General features: G+C 44.0%; 1 protein-coding gene across 1 annotated transcript in view; it reads right to left on the bottom strand.

Moving 5' to 3' along the window:
- LOC124711474 overlaps nucleotides 1–14,550 on the bottom strand; it is a 188,093-nt gene extending 173,543 nt beyond the window's left edge. Inside the window, exon 1 of the mRNA XM_047241580.1 lies at nucleotides 14,362–14,550. Within this exon, the coding sequence (XP_047097536.1) occupies nucleotides 14,362–14,550 (189 nt within the window). The remainder of the gene's footprint in view (nucleotides 1–14,361) is intronic.
- Nucleotides 14,551–14,963: the final 413 nt, after the last annotated feature.

Below are 14,963 nucleotides of genomic sequence, written 5' to 3'. Positions count from 1 at the left end.
CTTCCATACATGGCTACACTCCATACAAATACTTTCAGAAATGACTTCCTGACACTTAAATCTATACTCGATGTTAACAAATTTCTCTTCTTCAGAAACACGTTCCTTCCCATTGCCAGTCTACATTTTATATCCTCTCTACTTCGACCATCATCAGTTATTTTGCTCCCCAAATAGCAAAACTCCTATACTACTTTAACTGTCTCATTTCCTAATCTAATTCCCTCAGCATCACGCGACTTAATTCGACTACATTCCATTATCCTCGTTTCGCTTTTGTTGATGTTCATCTTATACCCTCCTTTCAAGACACTACCCATTCCGTTCAACTGCTCTTCCAAGTCCTTTGCTGTCTCTGACAGAATTACAATGTCATCGGCAAATCTCAAAGTTTTTATTTCTTCTCCATGGATTTTAATACCTACTCCGAACTTTTCTTTTGTTTCCTTTACTGCTTGCTCAATATACAGATTGAATAACATCGGGGAGAGGCTACAACCCTGTCTCACTCCCTTCCCAACAACTGCTTCCCTTTCATGTCCCTCGATTCTTATTTACCCCCGCCACCTTCAGAATTTGATAGAGAGTATTCCAGTCCACATTGTCAAAACCTTTCTCTAAGTCTACAAATGCTAGAAACGTAGGTTTGCTTTTCCTTAATCTCTCTTCTAAGATAAGACGTAGGGTCAGTACTGCCTCACGTGTTCAAACATTTCTACGGAATCCGAACTGATCTTCCCTGAGGTCAGCTTCTACCAGTTTTTCCATTCGTCTGTAAACAATTCGCGTTAGTATTTTGCACCTGTGACTTATTAAACTGATAGTTCGATAATTTTCACAACTTTCAACACCTGTTTTCTTTGGGATTGGAATTACTATATTCTTCTTGAAGTTTGAGGGAATTTCGCCTGTCTCATACATCTTGCTCACCAGATGGTAGAGTTTTGTTAGGCCTGGCTCTCCCAAGGCTGTCAGTAGTTCTAATGGAATGTTGTCTACTCCCGGGGCCTTGTTTCGACTTAGGTCTTTCAGTGCTCTGTCAAACTCTTCACGCAGTATCATATCTCCTATTTCATCTTCATCTACCTCCTCTTCCATTTCCATGATATTGTCTTCAAGAACATCGCCCCTGTATACACCTTCTATATACGCCATCCACCTTTCTGCTTTCCCCTCTTTGCTTAGAACTGGGTTTCCATCTGAGCTCTTGATATTCATACAAGTGGTTCTCTTTTCTCCAAAGGTCTCTTTAATTCTCCTGTAGGCAGTGTCTATCTTACCCCTCGTGAGATAAGCCTCTACCCTCTACATCCTTACATTTATCATGAAGTAATATCTCAACAGCTATAGGGCTTGCTATCACGGCAGTAATGAATGTGTGAAACCGGTGCTTGAAACATCGTCGTACAATTCGACGAACATGTACTGTACCATACGTTGTAACAACGAAACAGGTTGATGGACATATTCGTCGAGCTTGACAGCTTCTTCCACGGTGTTGGTTCTACGTCGCAGCCCTGCAAGAAGAAGTGGACTTGTTTGCCTCGCCGATTTGAGGCCAACTACTGCGAACAATCCTGTCGGAGGAACATCCACAACTGAGCGCTACACCAGAGGCTGAAAATACCGCTTCAGTTGTAAAGTTCTTTTATTAACACACGACCGGTTTCGGGCTTTTGTAAGTCCATCTTCAGGTGTCGAGCGCCGCGGTGGACGTGTGCTAGGAGCGGTGTGCCACATATGAGCGCTACCTACGGTAGCACATAGCTGGTCAATATCGAATCATTAATTCGTAAATTAAAATTCGTAAAAAATAATAAACGTTTATAGAACCACCAGGAAGCATATTACAGTAGAATGCACGGCAGCTAACACTTTTGGACAATGCTGAAGACCCTAGTACAAGGACCAATCAAAAATTTGCTGCTTGAAGGCGTTTCTGCAGCGTATATGCAACGTAGCGCGACTCCGATGCGGGTATATAAGCACCCACACCTTGTTGTTGTTGTTGTTGTGGTCTTCAGTCCTGAGACTGGTTTGATGCAGCTCTCTATGCTACTCTATCCTGTTCAAGCTTCTTCATCTCCGAGTAGCTACTGCAACCACATCCCTCTGAAGCAGCTTACTGCATTCATCTCTTGGTCTCCCTCTACCATTTTTATCGTCCACGCTTCTCTCCAGTGCTAAATTGGCGATCCCTTGACACCTCAGAACGTGTCCTGCCAACCAATCCCTTCTTTTAGTTAGGTTCAGCCACAAATTCCTCCTTCTGTATTACCACATTTCGAAACTTTCTATTTTCCTCTCGTCTAAATTATTTATCGTCCAAATTTCACATCGATACATGGCTACACTCCATACAAATACTTTTAGAAAAGGCTTCCTGACACTTAAATCTATACTCCATGTTAACAAATTTCACTTCTTCAGAAACACTTTTCTTCCCATAGACAGTCTACATTTTATGTCCTCTCTACTTCGACCATCGTCAGTTATTTTGCTCCCCAGATAGAAAAACTGATCTACTACTTTAACTGTCTCATTTCCTAATCTAATTCCCTCAGCATCACCCGACTTAATTCGACTACATTCCATTATCCTCGTTTTGCTTTTGTTGATGTTCATCTTATATCTTCCTTTCAAGACACTGTACATTCCGTTCAACTGCTCTTCCAGGATCTTTGCTGCCTCTGACAGAACTACAATGTCATCGGCAAACCTCAGAGTTCTTATTTCTTGTCCACGGATTTTAATTCCTATTCTCAATTTTTGTTTTGTTTCCTTTACTGCTTTCTCAATGTACAGATTGAATAACATCGGGCATAGGCTACAACCCCGTCTCACTCCCTCCCGAACCACTGCTTTCCTCTCGGTTCCCTCGACTCATGTGACTGCAGTCTGGTTCAAATGGTTCAAATGGCTCTGAGCACTATGGGACTTAACATATGAGGTCACCAGTCCCCTAGAACTTAGAACTACTTAAACCTAACTAACCTAAGGACATCACACATACATGCCCGAGGCAGGATTCGAACCTGCGACCGTAGCGGTCGGCTGGTTCCAGATTGAAGCGCCTAGAACCGCTCGACCACATCGGCTGGCTACTGCAGTCTGGTTCCTGTACAAATTGTGAATAGCCTTTCGCTCCCTGTATTTTACCTCTGCCACCTTCAGAATCTGAAAGAGAGGGTTCCAGTCAACATTGTCAAAAGCTTTCTCTACGTCTACATATCCTAGAAACGTAGGTTTGCCTTTCCTTGATCTGTCTTCTAAGATAAGTCGTGGCGTCAGTATTGTCTCGCGTGTTACGTTTCTACGGAATCCAAACTGATCTTCCCCGAGGTCAGCTTCTACCAGTTTTTCCTTTCGTCTGTAAACAGTTTGTCAGTATTTTGCAGCCGTGGCTTATTAAACTGACAGTTCGGTAATTGTCACATCTGTCGACACTTGCTTTCTTTGAGATTGGAATTATTATATTCTTCTTGAAGTCTGGGTGTATTTTGCCTGTCTCGTACATGTTGCTCATCAGATGGTAGAGATTTGTCAAGGTAGCTCTCCCAATGCTATCAGTAGTTCTAAAGGAACGTTGTCTAATCCCGGGGCCTTTTTTGACCTAGTTATAGGCAAGGGATTAATGCGCTGCTTCGTGATAACGCACGTCCCCATAACGCAAATCTCGTAACGCAGAAGTCACACCCACTCGACTGGGAGACACTCGAGCGCCCGTTCCGTGGTCCTGGTCTCTCCCCGTGAGATTATCACACCTTCGGTCCCGCAAATAACGCCTTGAAAGGTCGGCGAGTCCTGTCGGACGAAGACGTGCAACAACCAGTTAACCAACTTCTTCACGCTACGGCCTTCGAACAGGATTATTTGGTCGCCCCTTGTATACAAGCTCTCCAGGTCACCCAGGCTGTCGCCACTGGAAGGCCAATTTACGTGGAGTACGGATGTATTAATTATCGCTTTTTAAAACACTGTTCTGTTAAAGGACTTTTATAGCTTCTAATGGAATCCAGGCACATTTTGTGAGTGTTCGGAACATGTTCTGATTAACAGCTGGATTTAGATGTGCGCATATATAAACCAGTTACATGGCCTTTAGGCTGTAAGGTTTGTCTGTAAATGAGAATAATTTTGACTGTGACATTATCTGCAACGACGGTAGCTCGCGATGTTTAATCGTTATGCAACTACTTCAAGATAGGTTACCGATTCTGGCACTTAGTTCCACTTTTTTCTTTTGTGTTGCTTAGTTGTCGCACACATTCTGTTTTATAAGAACGATCAGAATTCCGACATGGCAGTTACAATTATTGTTTTTCACTTTAAAGGTCGATGTGCGTAAGGTGTTACCACTTTTGTTACATTGTGGCTAATTCTTAATCCGTACCGGGTTAGTAAATATTGCGCTCACGATTTCGTTTAAGCAGGGCTGATGGCCCTGCTGCTGTGGGAACGCAGTGGCCTGAGTTCAACGCCAGTCCCTCAGAATTAAGTGCCAGGCGTGACTGCGTTTACCTGATAAACGGAATTTTATATTGTAGAGGACCTTGTAGTCAGGACAGCCAAAGCCTGGATACATCATTTGGAAGATAAAACCGATTCTGCTTTAAGTACTTTACGGGCCATTTTAGTGAATCATGAGGTGCGACCTGTACAAAGTAATAGACAGAAACTCATGTAAGGCAAGAAACCGTAACTAAATGAAAGGATGTACAAGACCAACATACTCATGAAATGCGTTCACAGCGTTCATAATCAACTATTTTTCGCTAAGCAGCGGATATCAGTTGCAACAACGTAGAACTCTTCCGTGATACCTAGAAAGGACAATAGCTAAAAATAAGAACTTCCTAATAACAAGCCGGCCGAAGTGGCCGTGCGGTTAAAGGCGCTGCAGTCTGGAACCGCAAGACCGCTACGGTCGCAGGTTCGAATCCTGCCTCGGGCATGGATGTTTGTGATGTCCTTAGGTTAGCTAGGTTTAACTAGTTCTAAGTTCTAGGGGACTAATGACCTCAGCAGTTGAGTCCCATAGTGCTCAGAGCCATTTGAACCTAATAACAAAATACCTTGTAGGTGAAGTACTACTAAAATCCACACACCCTGAATACCCGTATCAGGTGAGCTAACAGGTCGTCGCATACCGAAAAAGTGGTCAGAAACCGACCGTATCTGATTATTTATGAGATTATGTAAGATTAAGCAGTACCGGTCTCTTATTTACCTAAGAAGGACTAAAAATCATGCTGGTAAGAACTCCAGTTATTCATTCTTAAATTGTGGTTCATTTCGCAAAAAATTTAATAAAAATTTTTTTGAAGCTTAGCACGAATAGTGTTCAGTTTCTAACTAATTTTTCGGTATTTATGGGCCCGTTAGCTCACCAGATACTGTTACTGAAGGTGAGTGGACTTGAGTAGTATTTTACGTACCAGATAGATTGTAATTAGGATGTTCTTATTTCAGCTTTTGTCCTTTCTAGCATCAAGGGAGCTTTCTATTTTGTTTTATGCTAATTTATAACTGACGTCCGCTATTTAGCGAAAACTTGCTGACTATGAACGCTCGATGATCCCATTGTCTCTTTTGATCAGAGCCTGACTTGATTTTGTAAGTTCATTCCGTATATCTTCTCGTGTAGTTACGGTTTCTTGCCTTGCATGAGTTTTTATCTATTACTTTGTACAGATTGCACCTCATGATGCAGCTAAAATGCTGCGAAATCGGTCGGGCATATAAATACAGCACTTGCAGCTGAAGCGATTTTATCTTTTATGTCTTAAATATGAGAGAGCTGTACGCCTCGCTAGTAAAAACTATCTTCTTTATAATGCGGGCAACATAATTTCAATGGGTAACTACTTCCACTGTGTCCACCTCTTCGTTGTACCCTAAAAAGCGTAGCTGCAGCATGTGTCATCGGGGTCGGAGCAGCGAGGAGCAGCAGTTGTGGTAAGTGATGAGCAGTTGATGCATCGCTCTTGCCGAGCCTGCAGTACATGGTAGTTCAGTTGGTACACTGCTTTCACTGGCGCGTAATTAGCAAGGCACGCAGGCGTACAAGTTACTCGACCTTGACGCTAACAAATATCAAATCTGTCTCTTTCACGTTTGGTAACATTTAGTAAACATCTCCTATCGAATTACAGTGGTAACGTCGACCTGAGAACCACTACATTCCACTCTGTGGTCCGAGTGTCGGACGTTTAGGAGAACAGTGTTGGTAATCAGTGGAGTAACAGCAACAGGGCCGCCGTCACCGGGCGTGCAGACTCGTTTGTGCGGCTCCTCGCCGACAAGAACGGATTCAAGGTGTGTCGTACGATCAGAGTGAGTGAATGAGGCCTTTCAGTTCCACTTCGCGCTTCAGTCGCGACACTTAATGGTGAAAGCATCAGTTCTAAGTACTGCGGCTCGCGTTTATAAAGGAGCTTACAGACTCGCCTCCACAAGCGAAAATAGAAGCGAAGTCTTTCAGATCCAAAACTGTCGGCATCAGCTCTTGACGAATTATCGCACTTTAGTCAACAGACTTTCAGAGAACAACAACATGCTTTTTTCCTGCCATCATTTGTGATTTTATTCTAGTGTTATTGCAATGCCTTCTTGTTGTCGTACCGCAGCTAAGGCACAACTTAACGAACAATACAAAAAGTTTAACATGGAGATATTCTAATGCACCAAATTAACTTCACGTTGTTCCTTCTCATCATGAAGATTATTTGCGGCATCGGCACGATGCACTTCGTCTTTTTCGTTCGAATTATGTGTAGGGAACATTTCGGGCTAATCCATTATTTCAGAAAACGCATCTCCGACGCGGACAAGGAATACTTGTACAAATATCCTCATATGTGTGTGCGCGCTAATTCCTTCAAAAATAGAGATCAAAGTAGCATTAATCCACCGTCACGTAGAAAGGGAGGCAAACAAAATGTCAACAGTTACAAGGGAGTGACACTTTCGCTATGCGGCACAAAATATTATCAAAAATTCTCCGGAATAGAGTTGGAGAAATTTCAGGCAAACGACTGGGAGAATATTACAGTTGTTTTCGAAAGGGAAGATCCTACACAGGACAGATTTTTAACTTAATAATTCGGTACAGAATGTTAACCTGCAAAATCAGTCATTGATTTCGAGGAAGCATTTGATTCCGTAGAATGAGAAACAACAGATAAAATCAGTAGAGAATTGTATGTTGAGCAAAATTAGAAAGTAATTTGTGAAACTCTTAAGAAGTACGATACCTAAATTTAAATTTATGGGAGAAGTATCTCAGCTATTTTAGATGAGAACTACTGTTAGACAGAGAGACGGCTTATCGTCTTTACTATAATAAAAATAGAATTAAGGTAAACTACACAGCTTTTGTAGACGATATCGCAATACTTTCAAAAAATCTGACAGAAGCAGTTACTCAAATAAATTTTCTGGAAAAAACAGCAATTCGAATTGGTCTCAAATTTACAATTGAAAAAATTATGACATAAAAAGATGAACCAAAATACACAGAAATTCAAGTAGGTAAAACAGAGCGAGCTAATAAATTTAAATATCTTGGGCAAATTTATATATGTAGCTGGATGGACTAGAAGAATTTGCCATGTACGGAAGTTAATAAAATAGAAAGAGCATATGGTTTGGCAAAATATATCTACAACTACAAATGCATATCTAGAAAAACAAAACTAAAACAGTACACAACAGTGGTAAGACTGTGGTGTCTGTATGCATGTGAATGCTTAACGAAGAACTATAATCTGAGCAAAATAGAGGTACCTGAAAGACGGATGCATGGTAAATTAAAGATGATCAGAAAAAGAGAAGTACTGAGGAGACCTGCAAAAAAGTAGGGAAAACATTAGAAGCAATGGAAAATTCAAGACTAATCTTCTTTGGACATCTCTACCGAAAGAATGAGAACAGGTGAACGAACAAACATTCCTGTACTCCTGGAAAAAGAAATCGACTTAACATGAATTACAAAAACAAGAAAAGAATTAGAAAATAGCATCAAAGAATCGGAAATAACAGAAAGAAACCTTTTTAAGAATAAAATACTAAATTTAGAAGGTTTTGGAAGTAGCAAGAAGTCAGGCATTCCGCATTTGATGAAGAAAATGCTGCAATGACAAGTATTCGTAGGAAAAAATACAGAGAAGGGATGGTGAGAAAGAGGACCGATTCGAATATTGGATGACGTTCAAAATGGACGATACTGGTAGCAAATTAAGAAAGAGGGACAGAACAGAAGTGACGAACGTTCAGTAGAAAGGAAGCAAATACGAGTGCATTGTTGAGGGTTGCATACCTTAGACATCAAGCTGCTGCTTTTATGTGCGCGCTGTATTAGTTTCCTCTGACGACTCTTAGTAGAGACTCCCCATTCACTCCGAACCGAGAAGTAACTGTATCGGTAATCGTCATGCCCAGCTGCTGTTAATGCAGTGGCAATGCCGCGAGTCCTCGATTACAGTGTGCTTGAGAACTGGTGTACAATATTTTCTCGCCTTTCTACGCTGGTAGAGCTCACTTGTACCTGACAAGAATCAAGCGACGAATTTTACGGTTGTAACTGGGTAGCGGCGGAGAGTCACAAGTCCAGGATCAGAGTGTGCGGAGACGGCGAGTATGCAGGTGACCCACTGGAGAGTTGAAAGCGAGTGTACGTAGCGCGGTCGTGACGGTCGATACCTGGTGCAAGGCGTGGCGAACACGGTAATGCAGTTGATATCAACACGCTTAAAAAAAATTAGTACACGAGAAGAATAATGCGGAAAATTTATATCTGTATCGATTCTCATGTTATTAAGTTTCTAAAAACATAATGCCGTTATTTAGGAAGTATTCTAATGATTTACTTCATATTTTTAGTTAATACCTCTACAGCAACAAAGAGACAAGTGGGAGCAGAGAATCTGAGGTACCATACCTCGGCTGTTTGGCAGACACGCGCCACAATTTTGATGAGGACGGGTTTCTCCGCGCTTTTTGGGAGCCAGCCAGCCGTCTGAGGTGTTTCCGCTCGAGTTGTTGAGTCGGTCGGCAGAAAGGCGGCGCGTTAGTTCTTAGCGAAAGCGTGCACCGGCGCCGCGTCACCCCACAGACGCGCCTCTGACTGTGGCAGATCGGTCTGCCGATATCTCCTGTCTGTCGCCTGAACAAAAGGCGGACCTTGCCGTCAAGCAAAGTGTTTGATGAGCTGGCACGTCAAATCTAACACCGATTCCTAGGCTCCTCATGCACACAAAAACTCCTCTTCTGTACTTAAACAATCTCATGACCTGTCCCAAGAATTGGTATCTCAGAGTGAGTTCCTAAAAACCACAGCCAGTTATCAAAAATGGTTAAAATGGCTCTAAGCACTATGGGACTTAACATCTCAGGTCATTAGTCCCCTAGAACTTAGAACTAATTAAACCTAACTAACCTAAGGACATCACACACATTCATGCCCGAGGCAGGATTCGAACCTGCGACCGTAGCGGTCGCGCGTTTCCAGACTGAAGCGCCTAGAACGGCTCGGCCACCAGCGGCCGGCCAGCCAGTTATCTGCGACCTCTATTCAGCATACCCAACTGCCCATTCAACTTGTACTAATACTCTAAAATTTGAAATATTTACTCGCGCAACTAGAAAGAGGAGGGTGAAAGATATTGGTCAGTGTATTAAATCTAAATTATAAATATGTATAAAAAATTTAAATAAGAAATATATTCTAAAATTAAAAAAGAAAACATTACGCAAATGCAGAGTTCGGTTTTATAGGGACGTAAGAAGACTGGATGATTCCAAATGAACGAAACGCTTCTTCTACATCTTTGTCAGAAAACTGAAATCAAGGACACCATGATGTACCAACATCAAAACAGACCTAGAGGCAGTGGTTATGCAACCGGGAAGACGCGCAAAACTGATTGTGAGATCTCCTCGAAACAACTGTAGTGATGCTTTGGACGTGTGGAGGTGAGAAACGAGCATCTGGTGCCGAGCTAGGCATAAGCGTTGATGAGAAACTTGTTGCTTAGACGAGGAAAAGCCCCAAAAAATAACTACCGCATTCTTTGTAAACACATCGTGGTCGTTAGAAGGCACACCTAATAAAAAAAAGTATAAGAAAGGGCGTTGTGTTTTGCAGCTGACGAGCGGTAACCTGAGAACGCGTGAGACTGGAGGGCCGGCCAGGTTTCCGACGGGCCGGTTGAAAGGTATGCTCCTTAAGGGAGGGACTGTCCATAAACTTACCGAAAACGTCAATTTCCAGTTTATTTTTTGTTTGTTAGTAGAACTCATGGACAAGAAGTTTCCAAAGTTTCAATGATGAAATAGCATCCGAAGTGCCTGAAAAATAATTAAATGTGTGACGCGATCACCCTTCCACCCCACCACACTTTGTGAAGCAACACTTCAGTACTAGCTCGGTGAACAACCATTCTGTTGATTACATTGAAACAAATTTGCACGGGATAAAGGCTGTCATTTATAGATCATCTGTGACTATGTGCTGTATTTTAGATGCAATAGAAAACCAGATACATATTGTCGTATGCTACAGTTATCAGAATTCCAAAATGTGATGCAGCAATTGTATTTCATGATGGGAATGTAGGGAGGGTGGAGATAGGCTGTAAGATATGCGTACAGCGGCTCTCTGCAGCTGAAAAGTCAGTTGAAGATCTGGTAAAGGAAAGGAGGCAGGAAGCAAGAAACCAGAAGAAAAGCCTTGAAGGGAAAGAGCACTTGAGTAAAAATTGGGGCCTTCCGAAGAGATGACTTAAGACAAAACGTTAGGTTGAACTTTAAATTGCATTTCATGAAAATTGTGTTTTTTTAAAAATTTATGTACATTTTTCTCAGAATCTGCAAAGGCTATAATTATAAGATTTTGTACACACATTTCTGTATACCCTATAACTGTTGCTTCAAAAGTAAATTCTGAAATTCTGCGTGTAAGATGAGATATGGGGCAAAGTGCTTGGAAATTTGCATCACTTTTATATTATACTTGTAGAGTTCTAATTAAAAATTATTAAATTTCTCGTACTAGATATATTGAATGAACCTCATGAGAGAAGCGTACTATGTGCAAAGAGTTTAAACAGAGAAAATCTCTTGAACACTTCCTGAGAAAAAGGTACATATATCATTTTTTGAAAACAAATTTATTAAATTCCATTAAAAAGTTTATTATGTATAGGATGAACATTAATAAAACCGACGAACTGAAGGGAACGATTCCTGAGTGGAAATGGAGGAAAAAATATGCTATGAACATGCGTAGGGAAATGCATCGTTGCCGCGACAGATCACGTTGACGAGCGACAGCTCACGTTCCATGTGCTCCTTGTGTGTTGCGGGCTGTGTGATTGACGCAGCGCGGTGTACGCAGGAGAATGGTCCGGTTTTCATGCCAGGAACAAGCTGAGATTGTGTTTGTGTTCAGCCAGGCAGTTGGAAACGGTCGAGAGGTAGCACGGCTATACAAAAATAAGCGTCCTTGCGGACATAAACCACATCACACAACATTTCAAACCCTTTTTGGCCGTTTATGTGATGATGGGTCCTTTCAGACAGACAAACATACAGGAAGGCGGTGGACTGTGCGTACACCAGATTTGGAGGGCCAGGTTCAGTAGGATATTGAGACGAATCCTTGTACAAACTCCAGGCAAGTGGTCCACCAACATGGTGTAGGCCAAAGTACGATCATCTGTATTCTGCGTGAGAACCACTACTATCCCTATCGCCTACAGTGTGTGCAACGATTATCAGCAGCGCCTTGTCACGGTCTAAGGGGCCCTGTCACGGTCCGCGCGGTTCCCCCCGTCAGAGGTTCGAGTCCTCCCTCGGGCATCAGGGTGTGTGTCGTCCTTAGCGTAAGTTAGTTTGAATAGTGTGTAAGCTTAGGGACCGATAACCTCAGCACGTTGGTCCCATAAGACCTTACCACAATTTTTATCAGCAGCGGATTTGTCTCAACGACAAGGATCTTTTTCTATGCTTTTTACGTCAGACCATGAGAATTATGGAATTTCTGTCATCAGTTCTCTTTATCGAACAGGCAACCTTTACCAGAACTGGCATCATCAATCTCCATAATCGTCATTTGTTTGCTACAGATAATCCTGGGGGAACGGTCGACGCATCTCGTTAGCATCGCTCCAGAGTCAATGTGTGGGCGGGGATTTTTGGCGACCAAATAATTGGACGCGTTATAATTTTACAACGCCTCGGTGGACAGACGTACCTGGACTTCCCGCGGAATACTGTGTGTGGGCTGTTTGAGAATGTGCCTTTGCAGTACGATAGGTTGTGTCGCTTCTGCATGACGGATCTTTGCAGTTTGCCGACACTTCAACAACATCTGGCCTGGATGTCGAATAAGACGCCTTGAAGCATGGCTTGCTAGATCAGCGGACTTAAACTCCCTGGATTTTTATGTCTGGGGGCATCTGAAAAGTATTGTGTATTGTGTGCCGACTCTTCAACAGCGTGTTGACGACGCCTGTGACGCAATTCAGAGAGAGGTCGGAATGTGTGAAAGACTGTGGCAATCCATGATGCGATGTGTGAACGCGTGCATTGCATCTCATGGGGGCCAGTTTAAACATCTTTTGTGACGTGGATCCAATGCAGCCCCGTACTGTGTCTCGGGCCGATTTGTTGTCGTTCCACGCACATCGACGATTTCCGGACGCATGACCAGAGGACCTCTTTCCTCCATTTCGGTCAGGAATTTGTCGCTGCAGATTGTCGATTTTATTAATGTACACCCTGTGTAAACCAAGATACTTAAGAAAGAATGTGTTAATTTGGTGTAAGGCATGGTATAAAATTTCATTGTATTATCATCAACATTGTACACTACTGGCCATTAAAATTGCTACACCACGAAGATGACGTGCTACATACGCGAAATTTAACCGACAGGAAGAAGATGCTGTGATATGCAAATGATTAGCTTTGCAGAGCATTCACACAAGGTTGGCGCCTGTGGCGACAGCTACAACGTGCTGACATGAGGAAAGTTTCCAACCGATTTCTCATACACAAACAGCAGTTGACCGGCGTTGCCTGGTGAAACGTTGTCGTGATGCCTCGTGTAACGAGGAGAAATGCGTACCATCACGTTTCCGACTTTGAGAAAGGTCGGATTGTAGCCTATCGCGATTGAGGTTTATCGTATCGCGACATTGCTGCTCGCGTTGGTCGACATCCAATGACTGTTAGCAGAATATGGAATCGGTGGGTTCAGGAGGCTGTAACGGATCGTGTAGCCACGTCTCGATCCCTGAGTCAACAGATGGGGACGTTTGCAGGACAACAACCATCTGCACGAACAGTTCGACGACGTTTGCAGCAGCATGGACTATCAGCTCGGAGACCACGGCTGCGGTTACCCTTGACGCAGCATCACAGACAGGAGCGCCTGCGATGGTGTACTCAACGACGAACCTGGGTGCGCGAATGGCAAAACGTCATTTTTTCGGATGAATCCAGGTTCTGTTTACAGCATCATGATGGTCGCATCCGTGTTTGGCGACATCGCGGTGAACGCACATTGGAAGCGTGTATTCGTCATCGCCATACTGGCGTATCACCCGGCGTGATGGTATGGGGTGCCATTGGTTACACGTCTCGGTTACCTCTCGTTCCCACTGACGGCACTTTGAACAGTGTGTTACGACCCATGGCTCTACCCTTCATTGGATCCTTGCGAAACCCTACGTTTCAGCAGGATAATGCACGACTGCGTATTGCAGGTCCTGTACGAGCCTTTCTTGATAGAGAAAATGTTCGCCTGCTGCCCTGGCCAGGACATTATCGAGATCTCTCACCAATTGAAAACGTCAGGTGAATGATGGCCGAGCAACTGGCTCGTCATAATACGCAGTCACTACTCTTGATCAACTGTGGTATCGTGTTGAAGCTGCATGGGCAGCTGTACCTGTACACGCCATCCAAGCTCTGTTTGACTCAATGCCCAGGCGTATCGAGACCGTTATTACGGCCAGAGGTGGTTGTTCTGGGTAGTGATTTCTCAGGATCTATGCACCCAAATTGCGTGAAAATGTAATCACATGTCAGTTGTAGTATAATATATTTGTGGAATGAATACCCGTTTATCATCTGCATTTCTTCTTGGTGTAGCATTTTTAATGGCCGATAGTGTAGATTTGGCGCATCTTTTAAATAGTGTGTGTTTTTCACTAATGCCTCCCCCTCTCCCCCCCCCTCTTTAACTACTGGTGAGAGCTGTTGTCATGGCACGTTTACACTCTTGCTGTGAGGCTACTGAGACGCCCCCGCGCCATGCACGTGTGGGGTGGGCAGCGGTGCCGGTGGACTCACCCGCCACTCCTTGACCTCGCTGAGCCTGTTGGCGAGCACGCAGCCGGCCGACCCGGCGCCCACCACGATGAAGTCGAAGCGCTCCTCGGGCTGCTTGCCGCCCCCGCCGCCCCCCGCGAACTGCGTGAAGTAGGGCGGCGCCAGGGTCTGGCCGTGCTGCGCCGGGTCGTCCCTGCTGCGGCCCAGCATGTAGGCGACGGCGGCCAGGAACATGTAGGCAGGCGGCAGGCACGTGGAGACGGTCGTGTGCGGCCGGCACAGCGACGCCAAATCCGGCGGCACCCACGACATGTTCGCCTCTGCTGCCTCTGCCTGCAACGCGAACAGCCGCGTGTAGCGCACGAGCCGTCCTCCGCGGCGGTATCTTTGCGCCAGGGGCCGCGAAACCGCCTGGGACCGCAGGTAAAGAAAGCAGGAGCACTCCGCACACACACACACACACAGGCGTTGCATCCGCTTTCCAGAGAGCGTCTCTGTCATGTCCGAAGAAGCCGAACGGATAGCAGTACAATGCAAAAGACAGTTCCAGGAATATGACGAGGTTTAATACTCTACACGTCTCAGTGTTTCCAGATATTCCAAATACCAAGTACTCTATTACT

This window comes from Schistocerca piceifrons, chromosome 8 (genome assembly GCF_021461385.2).
Source record: "Schistocerca piceifrons isolate TAMUIC-IGC-003096 chromosome 8, iqSchPice1.1, whole genome shotgun sequence".
Lineage (NCBI taxonomy): Eukaryota > Metazoa > Arthropoda > Insecta > Orthoptera > Acrididae > Schistocerca > Schistocerca piceifrons.
This window is presented reverse-complemented; position numbering and strand designations above follow the sequence as displayed.